Source organism: Diabrotica undecimpunctata, chromosome 9, assembly GCF_040954645.1.
Source record: "Diabrotica undecimpunctata isolate CICGRU chromosome 9, icDiaUnde3, whole genome shotgun sequence".
Classification (NCBI taxonomy): domain Eukaryota; kingdom Metazoa; phylum Arthropoda; class Insecta; order Coleoptera; family Chrysomelidae; genus Diabrotica; species Diabrotica undecimpunctata.
In genome coordinates this window covers 127758584-127777567 of record NC_092811.1, presented here as the reverse complement: position 1 = coordinate 127777567, position 18984 = coordinate 127758584, and the positions used below count along the sequence as shown (strand labels likewise).

Sequence of the window (18984 nt, the reverse complement as noted above, 5' to 3'; positions counted from 1 at the left end):
AACGAAAAAATTAATGCAAACATTGGTAATCACAAAAAGGAATACTAACAAAACATATTAGTAAATGACAAACTAATTGATTAAGTTGAAAAGTTTACATATCTAGGATGCTCGGAACTAGAAGATAAATGTAGAAAAGAACACAACAGGAATGCTTTTCTAAAAATGAAACAATTTTTCACCAACCGAGATCTTGATCTTACTATACGATATTGCATGATAAAATGCTTTATATACAATATCCTACATATTTATATACAATATCCTACTACATGGTATACAGATAATAGATAGACAAAGCGGATACTGGAATGGATACCAAGAGATGATGCCTACCGAAGCAGAGGTCGTCCACCAACACGTTGGACTGACGATCTAAAACGTTGTCATAGGAATTGGATGCAAGAGGCACAAGATCGAAATAGATAGAAAATTATGAGGGAGATCTATGTCCAGCAGTGGACAAGCGAAGATTGAATGATGACTACATGGCATGGAAGATTGGACGCTGACAAAAAGCTTGTTACGATGCCTGGAAAACTGTGAGACGTGGATATTTCGCGGCATTCTAAAACTTCGATACACTGACAATGTTATAAATAAAGAAGTTTAAGACGTATACATCGAGATCGTGAACTTCTATTTAGACACGAGAGATATAACTTCTGTCAACTAATAATGGAAGCAAAAATAAAAAACAAAGCATTTTTATTGGCAGACGACTGTATAAACTTGTTCTTATTTTTTAAATATCAACCAGTAGACGAAAGATACTCAGTTTATATGCACAAAATACGTCATATATCAATTCTAACAAATTCAATTACAAATTATACAGTCCACAATCATTGTTTCAATTTCAACCAGTGAACTAGCGAAAAAAACATACATTTTTTGGTCCTTCGATCCGGATTTTTCTAAGTATGCATACTTGATTTGTTTCATGCATCTTTCGTCTACTGTCTCTTTTTAAATGCGCAAACCTTGACAAGCATAAGCTGTTAGGACAGTGCTGCCACAGTTGCCATTTTAAAAATAAGAAATGGATTGTACATATCCCCCTTAGGAAGAGTAGCTTTAAAAGGAGATCAAATGTCTTTACTGCATAACAGCAAGGATTGGAGATGATTAGACCTCCAAACCTGAATACGAAATGCACAGGATAGAGATGAATTTGTAGAAGTTGTGCCAACCTCCATTAGAGAAGACTCCTAAGGAAGAAGTGCTTAATAGCGCTATTGAAAGACTATACTATGTGCCTATTTGTGCATATTTCTCAGTTTTTTTGTTATGACTTCGTCGTGTCTCGTCGAGCTTAGCGCTTCGAAAATGTATTTCCCATTTTAAATTGTTTGTCACACAAAAAATGTTAAAGAGGGAGATAAGAGATAAAATGGAAAATGTTTCTTCGAGATACGCGATAAAAACTTCTTAAGTAAGAAAAATATCTTAAAAAAATAAGTGTTTGTACGTAAAATTTGAATGCTAAATAGCTATATATAATTAAAACTTTAATTATTAAGTTATTTATGTAAACTCTACTGATTTGGTTTTTGTTGTTACTTGGAACTGTTAAAATTTTTTTCCTTGTCATAAATATTTTAAATATTGTACTTACTTTTTAAAAACAGCAATTTGCAAACAAAACACACTAATTACTTATGTTTTTGGTCTGATATACCTATAACTTTTATTTGGCATTTTAAAGTATTTATTAATCTAGTTTTAAATTCTTTTATAATCTAGTAGGTTGACTTCCACTAGATCCGCCATTCCTAACCGTGTGCTTTAAGACACTTTCACTACTGTCGGTAATATTGGAGTTTCTGGTGGTTGTAGTAACTCCAGAGGTGGTAGCGTCGGATCTGCTGACCAAAGGGCCCATGTCTGCGTCTTCGTCGTTATTTACGCAGATTGACGTGCCTCGGGTTCGGCTATGTTTTAACCTGAAACAATAAGTAATAATAATATAGTCCGTTTCACCCTTTTTGACCCATTTGATATTGAAAACCAACGAAGTAAGTAAGTAAATATCAAAATGTTTAAAAATTCGAAATGTAAATCGAAATTTCAAATAAAAGTGTTAATTCCCAATAAAATACGCACAACAGTTCCAGCTATTTTACATAAAAGTAGTAATCAATTATCAAAAAATCGTTTATGTAATTGTCGAAAATTTCTGTCAACGGTTTAACAATAAGAATATATTCAAACAAACGAACCCTCCAGTACAATATTCTTTTTAATCCTCAAATTTAACTCTATTCTCTTAAAAACTACTTTTACACTTCAGGAAATATTAAAAATTCTTCCAGGGACTGGCATATAAAGAGTGAACTTGTACATATCGCTCTATAAATTAGTGTCGATTTTTGTAATTTATTACCGTAAATACCAGTTTTATTAGCATTTAATGACAAATAGTGATTAACAAACATTTGTGTACAGTTTGGTGATATTTTCTTAATTGTTGTATACAATCTGTTCAAGGCAACAAGCAAGTATTGCAATATTTATAAACAATTGTCTAGTTTTTTGTTATCAAACTACTGATAAGAAAGCAATTAATTCTGCCAAGAGCTTTAGGCTTTTGGCAAACCAATATAGACAACACATTTTACAATATGAGTTTGTCATTGGCGGATATTCCAGGAGAAATATAAACATTAATCTTGATCACTCCGTTGCTTTTGATGAAAAAAGCAATAAAATTATGAATAATAAATTTACAACTAATACCACAGCATTGCACACAGCATAACACCGAATCTTGAACACCTACATCTAAAAAGGAGCAAGCAATTATTTATCACTAGACTTCGGCAAATATGCAAATAAAAATGTAGAAAATATGCGCATAAATATGCACGTGTTTACCCGAAAATATGCAAATATTTTACAAAATATGCATACAAATAAATAAAAAAATCGTAAAATAGTAACAATTTTATTTAAAAAAAAAAGTGTACATAACTAAATATTTCCTACTATTCATTAAGATTTACATTTATTTTAAGTAACTACATCATTTTTAAGTATGAATAAACTTATTTAGAATTATGGTAACAATAAATGACCAAGTGGTGTTCAAAATTTTCTAACAAAAACTTGTGGCTTCTGTCTGAGTACATATATTTATATATGGAAAAACTTCGTTCAACATCAACTGATGTAACGGGAGCATTTTTCAAACTAACCAAAACATTTGGTTCTAAATTAATTGTTTCCGAAATATTTCCAGCTAGAACACTGACTACTTCAGAAAGAATATGGTAACCTTTATTTTTTTCCATAGTAGCTTCAAATTTTTTTAAAATATCTTTTCCAATATTACCTCTAACGTTCCGACAACATGACGCAAATTCTTTTATTAATGCTGTACTTTCGAACAATGACAGTTTTGGTGATTCTAACTGAGTAATTGTTTTTTGAACAAAACTAAAATTTGATTTTATAAATAAAAGTTCTTGTTGAAGCAAGTTACTCTGAAAAGTTTGTTTAGAATCCAAAAGAGATTGGGAACTTTCATCTGTTAACGTATCAATTATGTTCTTTATTTTAACAAAATGATCTGCATAAAAATTAGCTGTTTCTAACCATGTTCCCATCGCGTTAAAATAGGTTGTGGTGGAAGAGGAATGTTAGGTAGCATTTCTTTATAAAGTTGAATTCTTATAGGAGATTTAAGAAATACTTTTTTGACACTGGATATCATGGTATTTACAAGAGGAAACTTTTTTTCGTATTTCCTCTGCAACTCTGTTTAATCCATGCGCTACACAAGTAACATGTATTAAATCTGGGAAAAATATTTTTAAATTTTGTCCTGCTTTCACCATATAAGGAGCAGCATCCGATAAAATAAGCAGTAATTTATTAGAAGGAATAGTTGACGGAAGAAAAAAGTTGCTAATGTTTCTTGTATAAAACGCGAAATTGTTAAAGCATTTGTTTTCTCAAGTTGCTGGCATGAAATAAGATGAGATTTTGGTAAGGTATCTTCTTTAAGAACACCAATCAATAAATGAGCAATATACTTTCCTGAGGAATCAGTGGTTTCGTCTACAGATATGTAAAAATAATTATCTGCAATTTCTTCCTTAATATTAATTAACACCGACGAGTATAGCCCGTTCACATTATTTCTTCTTAGAGACCGATCACTTGGAACATTAAGTTTGCAATATTTTTTTAGAAACGAACTAAAATTAACATTTGCTAATTTTGAAAGCGGTATGTTTGCAGACACTAATGCGCGACACAAGTCTTCATTAAAAGTTTTTGCTCATCTAATTTTTTTGAAGTAGATTGGAAATATTTAGCCATTGAAGTTTGATGTTTTTCTCCTATTTTTCCTTTTTTTGCAATGTGTGAAGCAGTTCTCACATGTTGGTCTATCTGAAATTTCTTCTCACATGCTATCTATAAATAAAAATAAAAACCTTTATTTTAACCCAACCTTTAAAATATAAAAATATACAAGGTGTTTTTGGTTAATCAAATAACTGGTTTGGAAAAAAAACACTCGCTAAGTGTTTTAAATGCAGTATTAATCCACAAATTAGTTTTTGTTACTAACCATTAGTACATCATATAACTTATTTTAAAATTCAACAAAAGTTTTTTTTTTGTTAATTGAATTACAATAAAAATAATTGTGTTTTAGAATAGCTGACTTCATAAAAAAAAGTAAAGGTGAAAAATTTTTCTAAATACACACCATTGTATTGTACCATGGACAATTTTTTCTCACTAAAGGAAGCTATTTTTCATTAAAAAACAACCTACGAGTACTAAATTTCAAGTAAATACGTTTATTGGTTTTAAAGTTATTGTTGTTATTAACTAAAAGAATTTAATTTTTTTTAATTTTAACACCCTGTATCTCGAAAAGTAAATAAGTTTGACCCCTCATTAACTATATCGTTTTGTTCAATTTTTCGAGAAGTATCTACAGTCAAACGTTGTAAGTGTCATTTGGAAACACCCTGTATGTATGAAATATTAGATATTTAATAGAAAATATTAGATACTTACAATTTTGCCACAGACTGAACAGTAGATTTTTCCCATATCCATAGACAGCTCTTTATAAGGTTTAATCCAAGTTGAAGCACTGGTTGTTTTAGGCATTATAAAATCACAATCTTCCTTTTTGTTACGCACAACGAGTGTTTACGCTTTGAATATCAAAACAAAAATGATTTACAAATCTGAGCATCAAATTAGAAATGTTTAGGTACCTAATTCAATAAACTGGGAGATTTTGGAAAATCCCTAAATTAGGAACAAAACTATTAGCCGTTTACCTGCTGTTAAGATACAATAAATTGTAGATAGATTTGGGGATTAGATCATAAAATGCAAATGAGCGAACCCTTAGCGATTATCCAATAACTGAATGCCTCAGTGACCGAGACTTTCTAAGAATGTTGAGGGCTACTTAAATTGATCTTCTTTGAAATTGTAAATGTTTTGTACCTGTAGAGATTACGTACTTAGATCATTTCTTGATTAAAATGACTACAAAATTTTATACAAGAATTGAAATAAATTGGTATGTTTAAAAATTTTCAAATACAGTATAAAAATCTGAACTTTTATGCACTTTATGCAAACTTTTATACAAATATGCCAAAATATGAAATATTTGCATAAAATATGCACAATATGCAAAATATGCAATATGCATATTTGCCGAAGTCTATTTATCACTCAGAAGAAAACTTCACTGGTGATATTCTTGGCCCTAAAAATATAATATTTGCATCTCGAATCTCGAGCATCTCTGCTCCGGATCTGCATATACCTAAGCCGAGTTGAACTTGTTGACCAGCTTATTATCAACAATATCACTATTAAAGTAAACGCTCTAGACCTACCAATTAGGAGATTAGTTACTCCAGAAAAACGTATCATAATTTCGAATGTCTGTCCCTCAATTCCTCACGATCTCATACAAACGGCCTTAGTTTAAAACTCGCTTCTCATATCTCTTTTTTGATGAATATGGCCATATCCTCTCATTTCGAAGACAATTAGACAATTAAACATAATTCCACCTACTGAAAATTATGAGCTTCAAACCTCACTAGTCATTGAATTCGATACGTCGATCGATCATACCGTATATTTTTATCTACTGATAGAATGAAACGAATTATTTGTAAGAAAACTGAAAGTTGTACAAATTGTCAAAACATCAATGTTTCTCAATCTGTCGGTAAACAATCATCGGCAACAAAAAACCAAATCAACTACTACTTTAGAACAATTATCTGGTGAACCTATACAAGGACAAAAAAGAGCAATTTCTAGCTCACTCAGTACATCAGATTCCCATTCTCTTGACCAACTTATATCTAATCCTCATAACAAATAATAAAAAAAATTAACCAGGAACAGCAATAAAAAAGAAAATTAACACCTTGGTGGAATAAACGTTGTGCAACTGATGTAAAAGTGTACAAATCTGCACTTCCTAAGTACCGCCGAAACAAAAGTAACAAAAACCTTGTACAATATCCTTCCCAACCGCACAAATTTGACTCTACTGTCATAAACACTCCATTTGCACTACAGGAACTCTTAAATATTCTTCCAACTTGTAAGAATTCAGCTGCAGGTCCCGATAACATCCCCTTCATATTCCCGTCTGAAACAAAAAAACAAAATTTGTTTCATTTACTAATGTTTGTATTATTGTCTGAAATCCAGGTTTCTGGGTATTTGTATTTATCAACCCTTTCTATCGGTACATTTCCCAAATGTATGTTTGTTGGTATATTTGTTTTCTTTGTTACTATCATGTATTTGGTCTTTTTTATATTTATTTTTAGTCCATATTTTTCACAGAAACTGTTTCTTTTGTTTAACAGTAATTGGAGTTGTTCAGCAGAGCTTGCCATAATCACGGTGTCATCTGCATATTTTATGTTGTTAATAGATATATTTTAAGATTTCTATAGGGATTTGGTCTGGACCTAATGTTTTACACCATTTTTGCTGTTTTTTAATGCCATTTTAATTTCCTCTTTTAATAACTTTAGAACCATATCCTCTTCTACTTCTATCTCCATCTGTTCTGTTCTATTGTCTTTGAACATTTCACTGAGATATTCTGTCCATCTCTTTAATTTGTCGTTAGTATTCAACACAAGTTTCCCATTGGCATCTTTCAGTATTCCCGGTTTTCTTGTTCTATTGTTGTGAGTTAATTCTTTAATTTTTTTATGTGTGTTAAAACTATCATGTCTTTTCTGGTATTCTTCTATTTCTGCGCATTGTTCTTCTAACCATTGTTCTTTCGCTTTCTTAATTCTGTATTTTATTTGTTTATCCACTTTTTTGTACATCTGATTATCTCTGGTTTTATATTGACGTCTTTCTTCCATTAAATCTAAAATTTCATTCGTCATCCATTGCTTCTTTTTATATCTGGTTGGTATTAGAATTTCTTTTTGACTTTTATCTATTTCTGTCTTTATTAATAATCATTTTCTATCCGTTTCAGTATTTTGCAGGATTTGTTCTTTAACATTCATTAATTCGTTGTTGATTTCATCTGCCAGGCGTTCCCTTATGAGTGGGTTCCTTAATTTACTTGTATCGATTTTTGCATTTGTTGTTCTTCGTTTTATTATTTTCATTTTGAGCCTGATTTTGGTCACTACTGGGTTGTGATCTGATCCTATGTCGGCACTTGCATAGGTTTTTGCGGATATAATTGCGTTCCTGTATCTTTGTCTAACAAAGTCAAGTTAAAAACACTCCAATATGTACAGATTTCATGTCCTCTTTCGACTCGATTAAAAGTATATATTCCGAAGATCCATTAGTTCATGCTGTACATGAAGCAATAAACCATCCCACTTCTTCTGGGACAAACATAACGTTAATCTGGATTCCTTCACACGTTGGCACTTTAAGTAATAAGACTGCTGATACTGCTGTAAAAGAATCAATTTACAACCAAACCATACATCAAATCCGTTTAACTAGCATCAGCATATAAAACCACTTTACGAATTACAAATCAAAAGTCTTGGCAAAACTAATGGAAGGTATTTAACCTCCAAACTACACAAAAAAACAACCTATCATCGAAACGTTTCTGCTATCCAACTTAAGTATAAGAGACAAATTAATCATTCTCAGGCTAAGAATTGGTCTTAGGCTGACACATGGACAGTTAATGGCTTTGGAGAAATCATCAATAACACAAAAATACTCTATACAAGGTCTTAGGAATATGATCCTCATCCAATTAGAACTTCTTCAGAATGTACTAGTTTTTCTTCGAGAATTGAATTTGTAATTCAAAATGTAACATTTTTTTTATTTTTTCTTTTATTCTCTTTATTTTATTGTAAATTATAGTATAATGTAAAATTTATAGTAACAAAATTGGCCCATTGTCAATGACCTTATAGTTGAGGCACATATAGTTCAGCTCAACAGGCCTCAAAGGCCCAAGGCTTCAACGGTTTTCTTCCATTTCTTTCTATCTTGTGCTAAGTTTTTCCAATCTTGTACCCGCAGCGACTTCAGATCTTCTTTTGCCGACTCCAGCCATTTTCTTCGGGGGCGGCCTCTTTTTCTTTTTGTACCAGCCTCCGTGTTTAATAATTCATTGGGAACTCTTCCTTCCTTCATTCTTGCTATATGTCCGAGCCATCTTAATCTTTGAATTTTAGCAAGTCTTGTTATTTTTGGTTGCCCATATATTTGCATTATTTCTTCATTCGTTCTTCTTCGCCAGATGTTCCCCTCTTTTACACCTCCGTATATCCTTCTAAGAATTTTTCGTTCCCATCTATCTAATTTTACTTCCATACCTTTATTTAGTGTCAAGGTCTCGCTAGCATAGAGTACTGTAGGTCGGATAACTGTTGTATATATTCGTTTTTTTGCTGTTCTGGATATTATATTCGACCTCAGTATCTTAGTCAGGCTCCCAGCACTCTTACTACCTTTGGCCATTCTTTTTATGATTTCTTGGTTCTCTTCGTTCCTATTGTTAGTGTCACTCCCAAGTAATCGAATTGGCTAACAACTTCAAAGTTATATTCTTTACTTGGGCTTTGTATCTTAAAGAACTGTCCTTGATGATTTTCGTTTCCCCTCATCACCATATATTTTGTTTTTTCTTCGTTTATTTCTAAACCATATTCCCTGGCCATTCTCTCTATTCTAGTAAAGATTTCTCTTAATTCTGCAGGTCTCCTTGTTATTAAGGTAACATCATCTGCATATGCTACGCATTGATGCCTGTGATGATATATTGTGCCTCTAGTGTAGATGTTACACTCTCGTAAAATCTTCTCTAAGATCAAATTGAAAAAATCTGTTGATAACGGGTCACCTTGTCGCAGACCTCTATTAGTGATAAAGCTATCCGAAACCCGTCCTTCTAACATGACTTTACTTTTAGTATCATTGAGTATGCATTTAGTCAGTCTTACTATTTTTGGTGGAAATTTAAAATATTCCAGTGCTTCGAATACTCTATTTCTTTTTATAGTATCATATGCCTGTCTAAAATCAATAAACAGCATGTGTAATGTTAGGTTGAATTCATATGAGCTAGCTAAAATTTGTTTCATTGTAAAAATTTGGTCTATTACCGATCTGTTTGCTCTGAAACCTGCTTGATATTCACCTAGACAATTTTCAACTTTTGTTTTAATTTTATTTCTAATTGATATGGCCAGAATCTTATACACTGTATCTTGTAGAGCTATTCCCCTGTAATTTTTACATTCTGTAACGTCTCCTTTTTTATGCACTGGACATACGATTGCTTCTTTCCACTGATTGGGTATTTTTTCTCTAATCCACACTTCGCGTATTAACTCAGCGATTTCTTTTTGCACCATTTCGCCACCTTCTTTTAGAAACTCAGCAATGATACCATTTTCACCAGGTGCTTTGTTGTTTTTTAAGTTTTTTATGATCTCTATAATTTCTTCCTTGGTAGGTACTTCTTCATTTACATCTGGGTCCCTTACTTCTTCATGTTGTAGTTGCGTTTGTTCTCTTTCATCTTGGTCGTCCGTACATAATATGTTCTCGAAATAATTGGCCCACCTTCTTAATTTTTCATCTGTTCCACCTAACAGATTCCCCTCTTCATCTTTATAATATCTTGATGTGGTTTTGTATTGGGTTCGGTCTCGTTTTATTTCTTGGTAGAAATTCCTGACTTGTTTATGTAAAAAATCTTCTTCAATACCAACTAGTTTCTGCTCTAAACTTGACCGCTTCTTCCTTCTACAAATCTTCTTTGCTTCCTGTCTTTTTGCGGCATAAGCTTTTTTACTCTCTTCATTATTTCTTATTATACTATTTATTCTAGCTTTATTTCGGTCATTAATGGCTTTCTTACAGTCCTCATCATACCAATCCGTTTGTTTACATTGTCTGTTTCCTGTTAATACTGAGTCGGCTGCTTCTTGAATTTTTTCTTCTAGTTGTACCCATCTGCTTTCTATATCATTTACTGTTGTCTGGCTTTTCAGTTTCTCTTCAATTTGCTGCCTGAATTTTTTCTTAACTTCTCCCTCCTGAAGTAGTGCACCGTTATATCTTTTTATTTTTTTACAGCTAGTGTTGAGGCACATTAAAATAAATAAAAAAAAATCACAATAAAAATTGTAAATTATATTAAAATTCTACAAGAAAATAGCTTCAGAACAATACAAACTAAGATTTTTATGTTTATTCATTTTCTATTAAGGAAATCCTTGTTTTTTTTTGCCCAGTGGATATCAATCAAGTGTTGAAACTGTAATGAAATTCCTAGGAAATTTGTCGCCGAATGTCACTCTTTTATAAGAGTAATATATTTGAAATCACATTTATTTCAGTATTTAAACCTGCATGAAAGTCGTTTTTGTATAATTTTCACAATAAAATTTTCTGGTAGTTTTTATAATTTAAATATTAAAAAAAACTGTTTTTTTAATAACTTATATTATATTGATGTCATGTCTTGCCGACTTTATTTGAACTTAAAGCATGATTTTTTTGGGTTATTCTGAATGTTATTAAAGCAGGCGATTTAAAACTGAAAGAACTGTTTGTTATAACAATCTGGGAATCAAATACAATGCCCCACCTTATGTTGTTTACAATATTGTAGCAAATATACAACGAAAAAGTTAGGCAAATAAAAGTAAAATTTAATTCAGCCAGGTTTTCTAAGAGAACGATCCAACGCAGTCAATTTTTTTACAATAAACAAATATTGAGTAGCAAGCAGTTATGAGCACATATCATATTTATAAATCTTAAATAGGCTTAGAATATATAAAGATGAGACTTACAAACGAATAAAGAATCTACTTATTTGACTAAGGTTAGAAAAACGCACAAAAATTACTCTAAAAAATACCGATAATTTACAATTGTACCTGTTTACTAATAAGAAAATCAAAATAATATCGGTTCGCAATATTTTGATAGCTCTCCTCCATTTTAATGGGTAATATGCGTTATTTGTCTATGAGTCAGCTGTAACAACAGACAAATTCACGATTCGTTTTAGCAAATTAATATTTGGTCAGCACAATTTATGCAAATTCGTAATTATTTACTGTTTATCAGTGGCGTTTCATAAAGCCATAGTAAAAGTCTTGTATTGAAATTTGAATTTATTTGAGACATTTATTTTATAAAATAAAAATAGGTAGATAACGTTTTTTCTTTAAATAATTTGTTTAGATAATAATTAATTGCCAAATATCAAATATAAAGTGTACAAGACTATTAAACCAAAGGAAAGTTATTAAAATATAAATACTGAAAAATCAAGGACTATCAATTTAAACTAGGTATTTTAAAGACAATTAATTTAAATCCACCTATCCTATGGCTACAAAATCAAGAGCAAACCAAGGGTAAATAAGTATAAACCAAATTTAGATAATTTAAATGAAATAATTCAATGTAAGTGTACACATTAATTAATATATTAAACATTCCTTATAAACTCTATCTTATCGTAAGATATCCGATATCAATTTGTAAAAACATTCATTTATTCCTTATTGCTATACGGAGTGGAAATATGGGCTCTCGGAAATTCAAGTATGAGGCGTATAAAAGCCTTTGAAATGTGTGTTTTTCGAAGGATGCTGAAGATTTCGTGGACAGAGTACTTGATCAACAACAAAGTGCTGAGAAGAATGAGGACTGAGAGAGAACGCCTAAATATTGTAAAGAACAGAAAAACGAGTTATGTAGGAAATATTTACAGAGGAGAAAAATATAACTTTCTTCGACTCATAATGGAAGGGAAAGTAGAAGGAAAAAGAGCCCCAGGAAGAAAAAAATGCTCCTGGCTAAAGAATGTAAGAGACTGGACAGGCATGGGCACACATTACATACTAAGAACAGCTCAAGATAGAGAGCAATTTGCTGTAGATATAGCCATCCTTCCGTAATGAAGAAGGAAGCTTAACAAGAAGTGTAAACAGCAGTTTATTTATTTGTGTGCAAAAAACATAATATAATTTAAGAATAGTTGTTTCTATAATTAGGCATGGTAGGCCATAAGTGTGCGAAATATTTTTTTAATCGGTTTTGAAATTTTTCTCACAAATTGTCAGCAACAGCCGACAACGAGTGGTAAATAAAAGTTCAGTGATTAAAAATACCATAAGAATAAGATAAGTAAATATTATATAATTTTATAAAATGTATTCTTTTTTGGCCTATCTAATTTAGCAAATCGCTCTATGATTGCATCAACATCTAGAGAAATTTCAAAATGCACATTGATGAGTGCTAAACAAGTTAACTTTTCCTCCGAAGTTCTATTTCTAAGCAAAGTCTTTAGACGCTTAAGCGTAGAAAAACTACGCTCTGCTGTTGCTGCACTAACTGGCAATGCAATTAATATTTGCAGAAATATTCTGATATTTGCATACATATGAATATCGCAGTTTTCTAATACTTCTAAAATAGAATCAGGAAGTTTTCCATTATTTTGCACGACTCTTTTCCACTTTGTAAATCCACAGTAAAAACTATTGTTTTACTATGGAATATGCAGTAGATGGTTCAATAATATCCTGGAAGGTGACAGCAATTTTTTTTTAATTCAATTTTATCTTCTGTGTGTTATCAGTTTTAGGTAAAACAACTCGAAGATTAAATCATATTCATAACTTTCGGTGAAATATTCTTCACAAGAGGTAGCAGATTGGTTTTGACGACAGATTTGACGAGAAACTATACGAGGCATCTTCAATTCAATGTCTAGTTATTCAGCTATTTCCTTTACTTCATCGTAAAATTTGCTAAAAACAGATTCAGCATTTGATCTTTTACTTTGAAGAATTAATCCTCTATGGCCTCAGTAGCCTTCTTCAAATCTAATTTTGGTGACTGAAGAAGACGACTAAGTGATACAGTTGTACCTAAAACATCACTAAGACAAACTACTGAAATGAGAAATTCTGGGCTCCTAATAGTTTGCATTAATAAAAATGCATCAGCTGACATTTTACTGTTTACTGTTTACTGAAATTGTTTCAAGAGCGTTGTGTATTTTGATGATTTATTCGACCTGGAACTGAAGATGACCTTCATGCCTTTCAACCCAACGAGTTTCACTAATACCTTGGACAGCAGTCCCCAGTTTCTTTCTTTGTATTCACTAACGTATCAGACAGAGCTAATGCAACAATAATATTCACTTTGATATTTATTATAGATAAATTATAAAATGTAGCACACAGTCTCAACAATTATAATACATTTTCAAATTACAAACAACTAATTCGTAGATAAAACTGAAGATAAGAAATATCTAATACAAAATAAAAATGTGCTCATTTCGTGCGAAAAGTCATATCATGTACATTGAATGATCAATAATATGTGGGCGATAATTCTATCCCATTGATAATCGAATGATTCTCTGGCACTCAAATGACGAATTGACAAAATTTGCAAATCGCGTAACTCTGAATTCGCGAAAGTCGGGGTAGCGTTAGTCGAGGTATTACTGTATTCAGAATTGTTGATTTTTTTAAAGAGCAATTTAAAAAGTCTTCCATGTAATTCTACACTTACCCCTAGAATAAATGAGTTTGAATCATTTCAACTCTTGACTTCCTACTTATAGGGTTGATGGGTTTTAAATAATTTTTTTTTTGGATTAGTTGATTTATATTTAATTTTGGAGGGGTCATGACCCTCGTGACCCCCTCTTGGATCCGCCACTGGCCAAGTAGCAGATTATTTAGTTTTTATATTGTTACGTAAACCTTTATGTTTCCGGTCAGGATTTGAACAATCAATTCACTAGATCATTCACAGTGAAGTGTGGGCTGTTTGGCTATCTGACCCACGATTTTATTCTATTTATAGTCGCAAATAAGCCTTTTATGTATTTTTAAAAGATTAATAAATAGTTGACTAGATAATGCTACAATAAAAATTAATTTGTATTCTGTGATTTAAAATTATCCTTATCATACCTAGCATATTTAGCACAAATAAAGTAATTCCATTCTTAACCGTCTTGGATAAAAATATATTACAACAATAAAAATATTTTCCAATATCCCATCCAGCTTCCACATTTTCTCGTCTATTTTCAATACATGGCCAATAGCGTTCTTTCAATTTGTAGGATGTATGCAATCTATATTGGTTTGTAATAGGCGCTAAACACGCCAATTTTAAATATTACGTTCTCTCGGGCAACATATCCCTTTATTTGAGCCCAAATTAATTCAACTGGATTCAACTCGCAATGGTAAGGTGGAAATTTTAAAACAGTAGTATCATAAAGTCTAGCCATTAAATCAACAGCATATTGACAATATCTACCACGATGCTCCTTGATTATTGTTATTAGTACTGCTTTGACTATATCCTCTGTAAATGAAATACATTTTTCTCGTAGTCAGCTCTGCGTGATTGATTTTCTATCAGTCATCGTTGGAGATATAATGAGAGCAAAACTAGAAACCCCTAAGAACAAAGTGTTGAACAAAAATTGAATTACATCAAAGACGTCATGCTAAATGCGGGACAAGAACATCTGAAAAAAAAAAACAACAGTAAAAAATAAAGAATGGATAAATAATGACATTCTGCAGATGATGGAGCAAAGGAGATTAATGAAAAACAAAGACGCGAAGAATTACCAAGAAATCAACCAAACAATTAAAAAAGAAATACGAAGAGCCAAGGAGACATGGATGCAAGAAAAATGTAAATTAATTAAAGAGCTCCAAGTGAAACACGATCGTATAAATATCCACCGAAAGATTCGAGAAGTCGCTGGTCAATACAAGAAGAAAAACACACACCTCCTCATAAACAAAGACGAGAACCTAGCGACGAAAGTTAAGGAGAAGTTGGTGACCTGGAAAATATACATCGAAGAACTTTTCTGGGACTACTTAGGTAACCTTCCAGAAATAAATTGCATGATAGGGCCGTCAATACTAGAAAGCGAGGTAAAAGCAGCTTTAAAACAGTTTAATTATGGTAGGGCCATAGGTCCGGACAAAATATCCGTTAAACTTATTAAGGTGATGAGTGAAGTGAACACGAAGGAGTTAACTGAACTGTTTAACGGCATATACGATTCAAGTAATATCCCAGAGAAATGGCTATTGTCAACATTTGTAACACTACCAAAAAAAAAACGATCTGCAAAAACGTGCGAAGATTTCCGAACTATCAGACTTATAAGTCATGCACTTAAGGTTTTTCTTAAAATCATAGATGCCAGAATTTACAAGAAATGCGAAGAAAATGTCGGTGAAATGCAATTTGGATTCCGCAATTCCATGGGTTCACTTGAGGTACTTTTTACCTTATAAGTCCTACTTCAGAGATGCCGTGGGATCAGTTGTGATGTCTATATTTGTTTTATTGACTACGCCAAGGCATTTGACCGTTGTCAGCACCAGAAGATGGTCGCCGCCCTACAAAGAGTAGGATTGGATGAGAAGGACATTCGGATTATCATGAATTTATACTGGAACCAGCGTGCTTAAGTCAAGGTCGAAGACCAGCTGACCGACCAAGTGAAGATCATGCGAGGAGTAAGGCAAGGCTGTGTGCTCTCGCCGATTTTTTTCAATATATACTCTGAGGAAATTTTTACTGAAGCCCTCACAAACCTAGAAATGGGAATCCGAGTGAACGGTGAATAGATCAATAATATCCGCTACGCTGATGACACTGTGTTACTAGCAACCAGCCTAAATGATCTACAAGCCTTACTAGGCCGAGTGAGAACTGTGAGCGTAACATATGGACTAGACCTTAATATTAAGAAAACTAAATGGTTGTCAGCCGTGCAAATTTAGACCACGGCGCACTAATGGCAGGTAGCGAAGAGATCCAGAGAGTCGACAGATTCACTTACCTCGGAACTACCCTTAACTCACAATGGAACTACGAACTACAAAATTGAAATGGCATGGTTTACATTTATCAAGTTAAGATCCTTTTTGAGTTTCGAGTTTGGGAACCAAGATGCGGATAGTGAGGTGCTACATTCTTCTAGTGTTACTATATGGAGTTGAAGCCTGGACACTGACGCAAGCCACAAAAAAACGGATTGAAGTCTTCGAGATGTGAATGTACAGGAGTATACTAAAAATATCGTATGTGGACCAGGTCACCAACGTTGAGGTCCTACTGTGTATGACAAAAGAAAAAGAAGTACTTAATTTAGTGAAACAACGTAAGTTTGAGTACCTCGGCCACGTGATGCGGAACGAAGAAAAATATCGAATTCTTCAACTCGTTATATAGGGTAAAGTATTTGGTAGGAGAGGACCGGGACGCCGTCGTATCTCGTGGTTGAAAAACCTCCGACAATGGTTTGGGATGACCTTCGCAGAGCAGTCAACAAAACCATGATAGCCTTGATGATCGCCAACATCCGGACCGGATAAGGCACTGAAGAAGAACAACATCGTTGGAAAGCATTTAACAAGGCGGCTGTGGTAAGACGCATTATCCAATACTATAACGGAGTTACTGTCGGCAAGCCGGAGAATGTTCTCGATTCACTTCTCGAATTATATGGACATCATGTCTTCATGGTAGTCCCCAGTTTATATCCGAAGTGGAGATTGAAACGTCAACAAACTTATTTTAACTTTCAGTTGTAGCTTATTCCCATTAAAACAGTAATAACTTTAAAATGCCGCAAGAAAATAGCTTCAGAACAATATTAAAGATTTATGTTTCGCTATTAAAATTAGATAGAATGTTATTGATTAAAGGTTTTTTTTTCTCATCTTCTTCTTCTTCAGCCTTAAGTAATCCAACTTTGGACATAGGCCTCCCCCAAATCAATCCAGTGTTTCTATTTTGCGCCACTTGCTTTCAGTTGTGTCCTCCGATCTTCTTAATGTCATCAGCCCATCTCATTTGTGGTCTTCCTCTGCTTCTCTTTCCTAACCATGCCCTCCACTGTTGTATTTCGTGGTTCCATCTCTTATCCTTCGGTCGGGCATTGTGTCCTGCGAAGCTCCGTTTTAATTTGGCAGCATGTTCTCCTTCATGCTGCCAAATTGGTCTAAACAATATTTCAGAATCAACCCCTGAAAATTACATAGGAAGACCATAGAAACACAGACCATATTTTTTAACAAAGTTTCTTTTTCTTCTCTAAGTTCCATCTTCTATCAAAGGTTGTAAATCATCATGGGTATGCGGATCCTGTTGACTGTCGCTCTAAATATTTCTACACTACTGCATTCAAACCATTCCCTCAATTCATTCTTTTACTTTGGTTTTGTTTCTAATTCATTTGTTTGTTTTTTTTTGTCTATAATTCTCACCCCGAGCATTGATCTTTTCATCGCTCTTTGTGCTTTTACTATTTTATCCATATTGGACTTGGTGAGTGTCCACGTCTGTGAACCATACGTGAGTATAGGGAGGATACACTGATCGTAATTTTGATTTGAACTGATTTTTTCTCTTAATTAATGTAAAAAATATTTCTTTCATGTATTTATTCAAGTTAACGATTTGAACAGATTAACATCTAGTTAAATTAGCATTTTTCGTTACTGTTTGATTTACTTAAAGTTCATACAGCTTCAATTCTATCTAGTTTCACTAAATGTAATTACATTTACAATTGGAAATGTACAGTTACTTCCGAATTCTAAATGAGTAAAGTGATTTCTCTCCTGTAATTAATATTTAGTAGCTACTCTGCACAAATTAATGAACTCTAAAGCGTTTCTAGGGTATCTAAGATCGTAAGTCGGATTCATGACTATTGCTTTAATAATTAGCGCTTTCAAGTTTTAAGACTGTCAGTTTATTACATGAGAAACTTCTAAAAAATAATAATGCAAGTATAAAAATAATAACGAAGAAAATTAAGACAAAACGAAAATTTTGATAGTAAATATTTTCTATTGTTTCGCGATCTACTTTCAGAAACTCATTCAAGGACGAATTAAGTGAAGGACAATTTAAAAAATAATAACGACAACAATAATAAATGTTAAAAAATCATATACAAAATACAACTGTGTAAATTGTCGTCGCGATATTAAATAAATTTATAAAGAGGACTTCTCCGCCAAAACGAATCACATCAATCATGATTCTTTGTATAGCGAGAAAAAAATGCCACTGCTGAAAGAGTAATCCCACTAACCGCGCCATTTGTAAAAGAATGAAAAGCTTTAATGAAAATAATAAATGGGTGAGTAGGTAAAACATGATATAAGCTGCTTCCGGGAAAGTGACAGTCAGATATAAAATGAATGGTATTACGAGTTTTGTAATATCTGGTAGCTTTCGTAGACAACAAAAACAAATTTGAAAATTAGGTATAATAAAAAATAAATTTTTTTATTAATTTTTCTTTTGGCATGAATAAAATATACTTACTACGGTAAATATTCTTAACTAATGGTAATGTGAAATGTACGTTTTAACAACTGGCTATTTAACTTTTTATTTAGGTCCACCTTT

The 18984-nt window shown here is 32.5% G+C and overlaps 1 protein-coding gene across 3 annotated transcripts in view; it reads right to left on the bottom strand.

Moving 5' to 3' along the window:
- Positions 1-796: 796 nt before the first annotated feature.
- The window catches only part of LOC140451432 (somatostatin receptor type 2-like), a 1059667-nt gene continuing 1041479 nt past the window's right edge, over positions 797-18984 (bottom strand). For all 3 annotated transcript variants that reach the window (XM_072545226.1, XM_072545227.1, XM_072545228.1), the window contains one exon: positions 797-1946. In XM_072545226.1, the coding sequence (XP_072401327.1) occupies positions 1736-1946 (211 nt within the window). In that variant the 3' untranslated portion in view covers positions 797-1735. The remainder of the gene's footprint in view (positions 1947-18984) is intronic.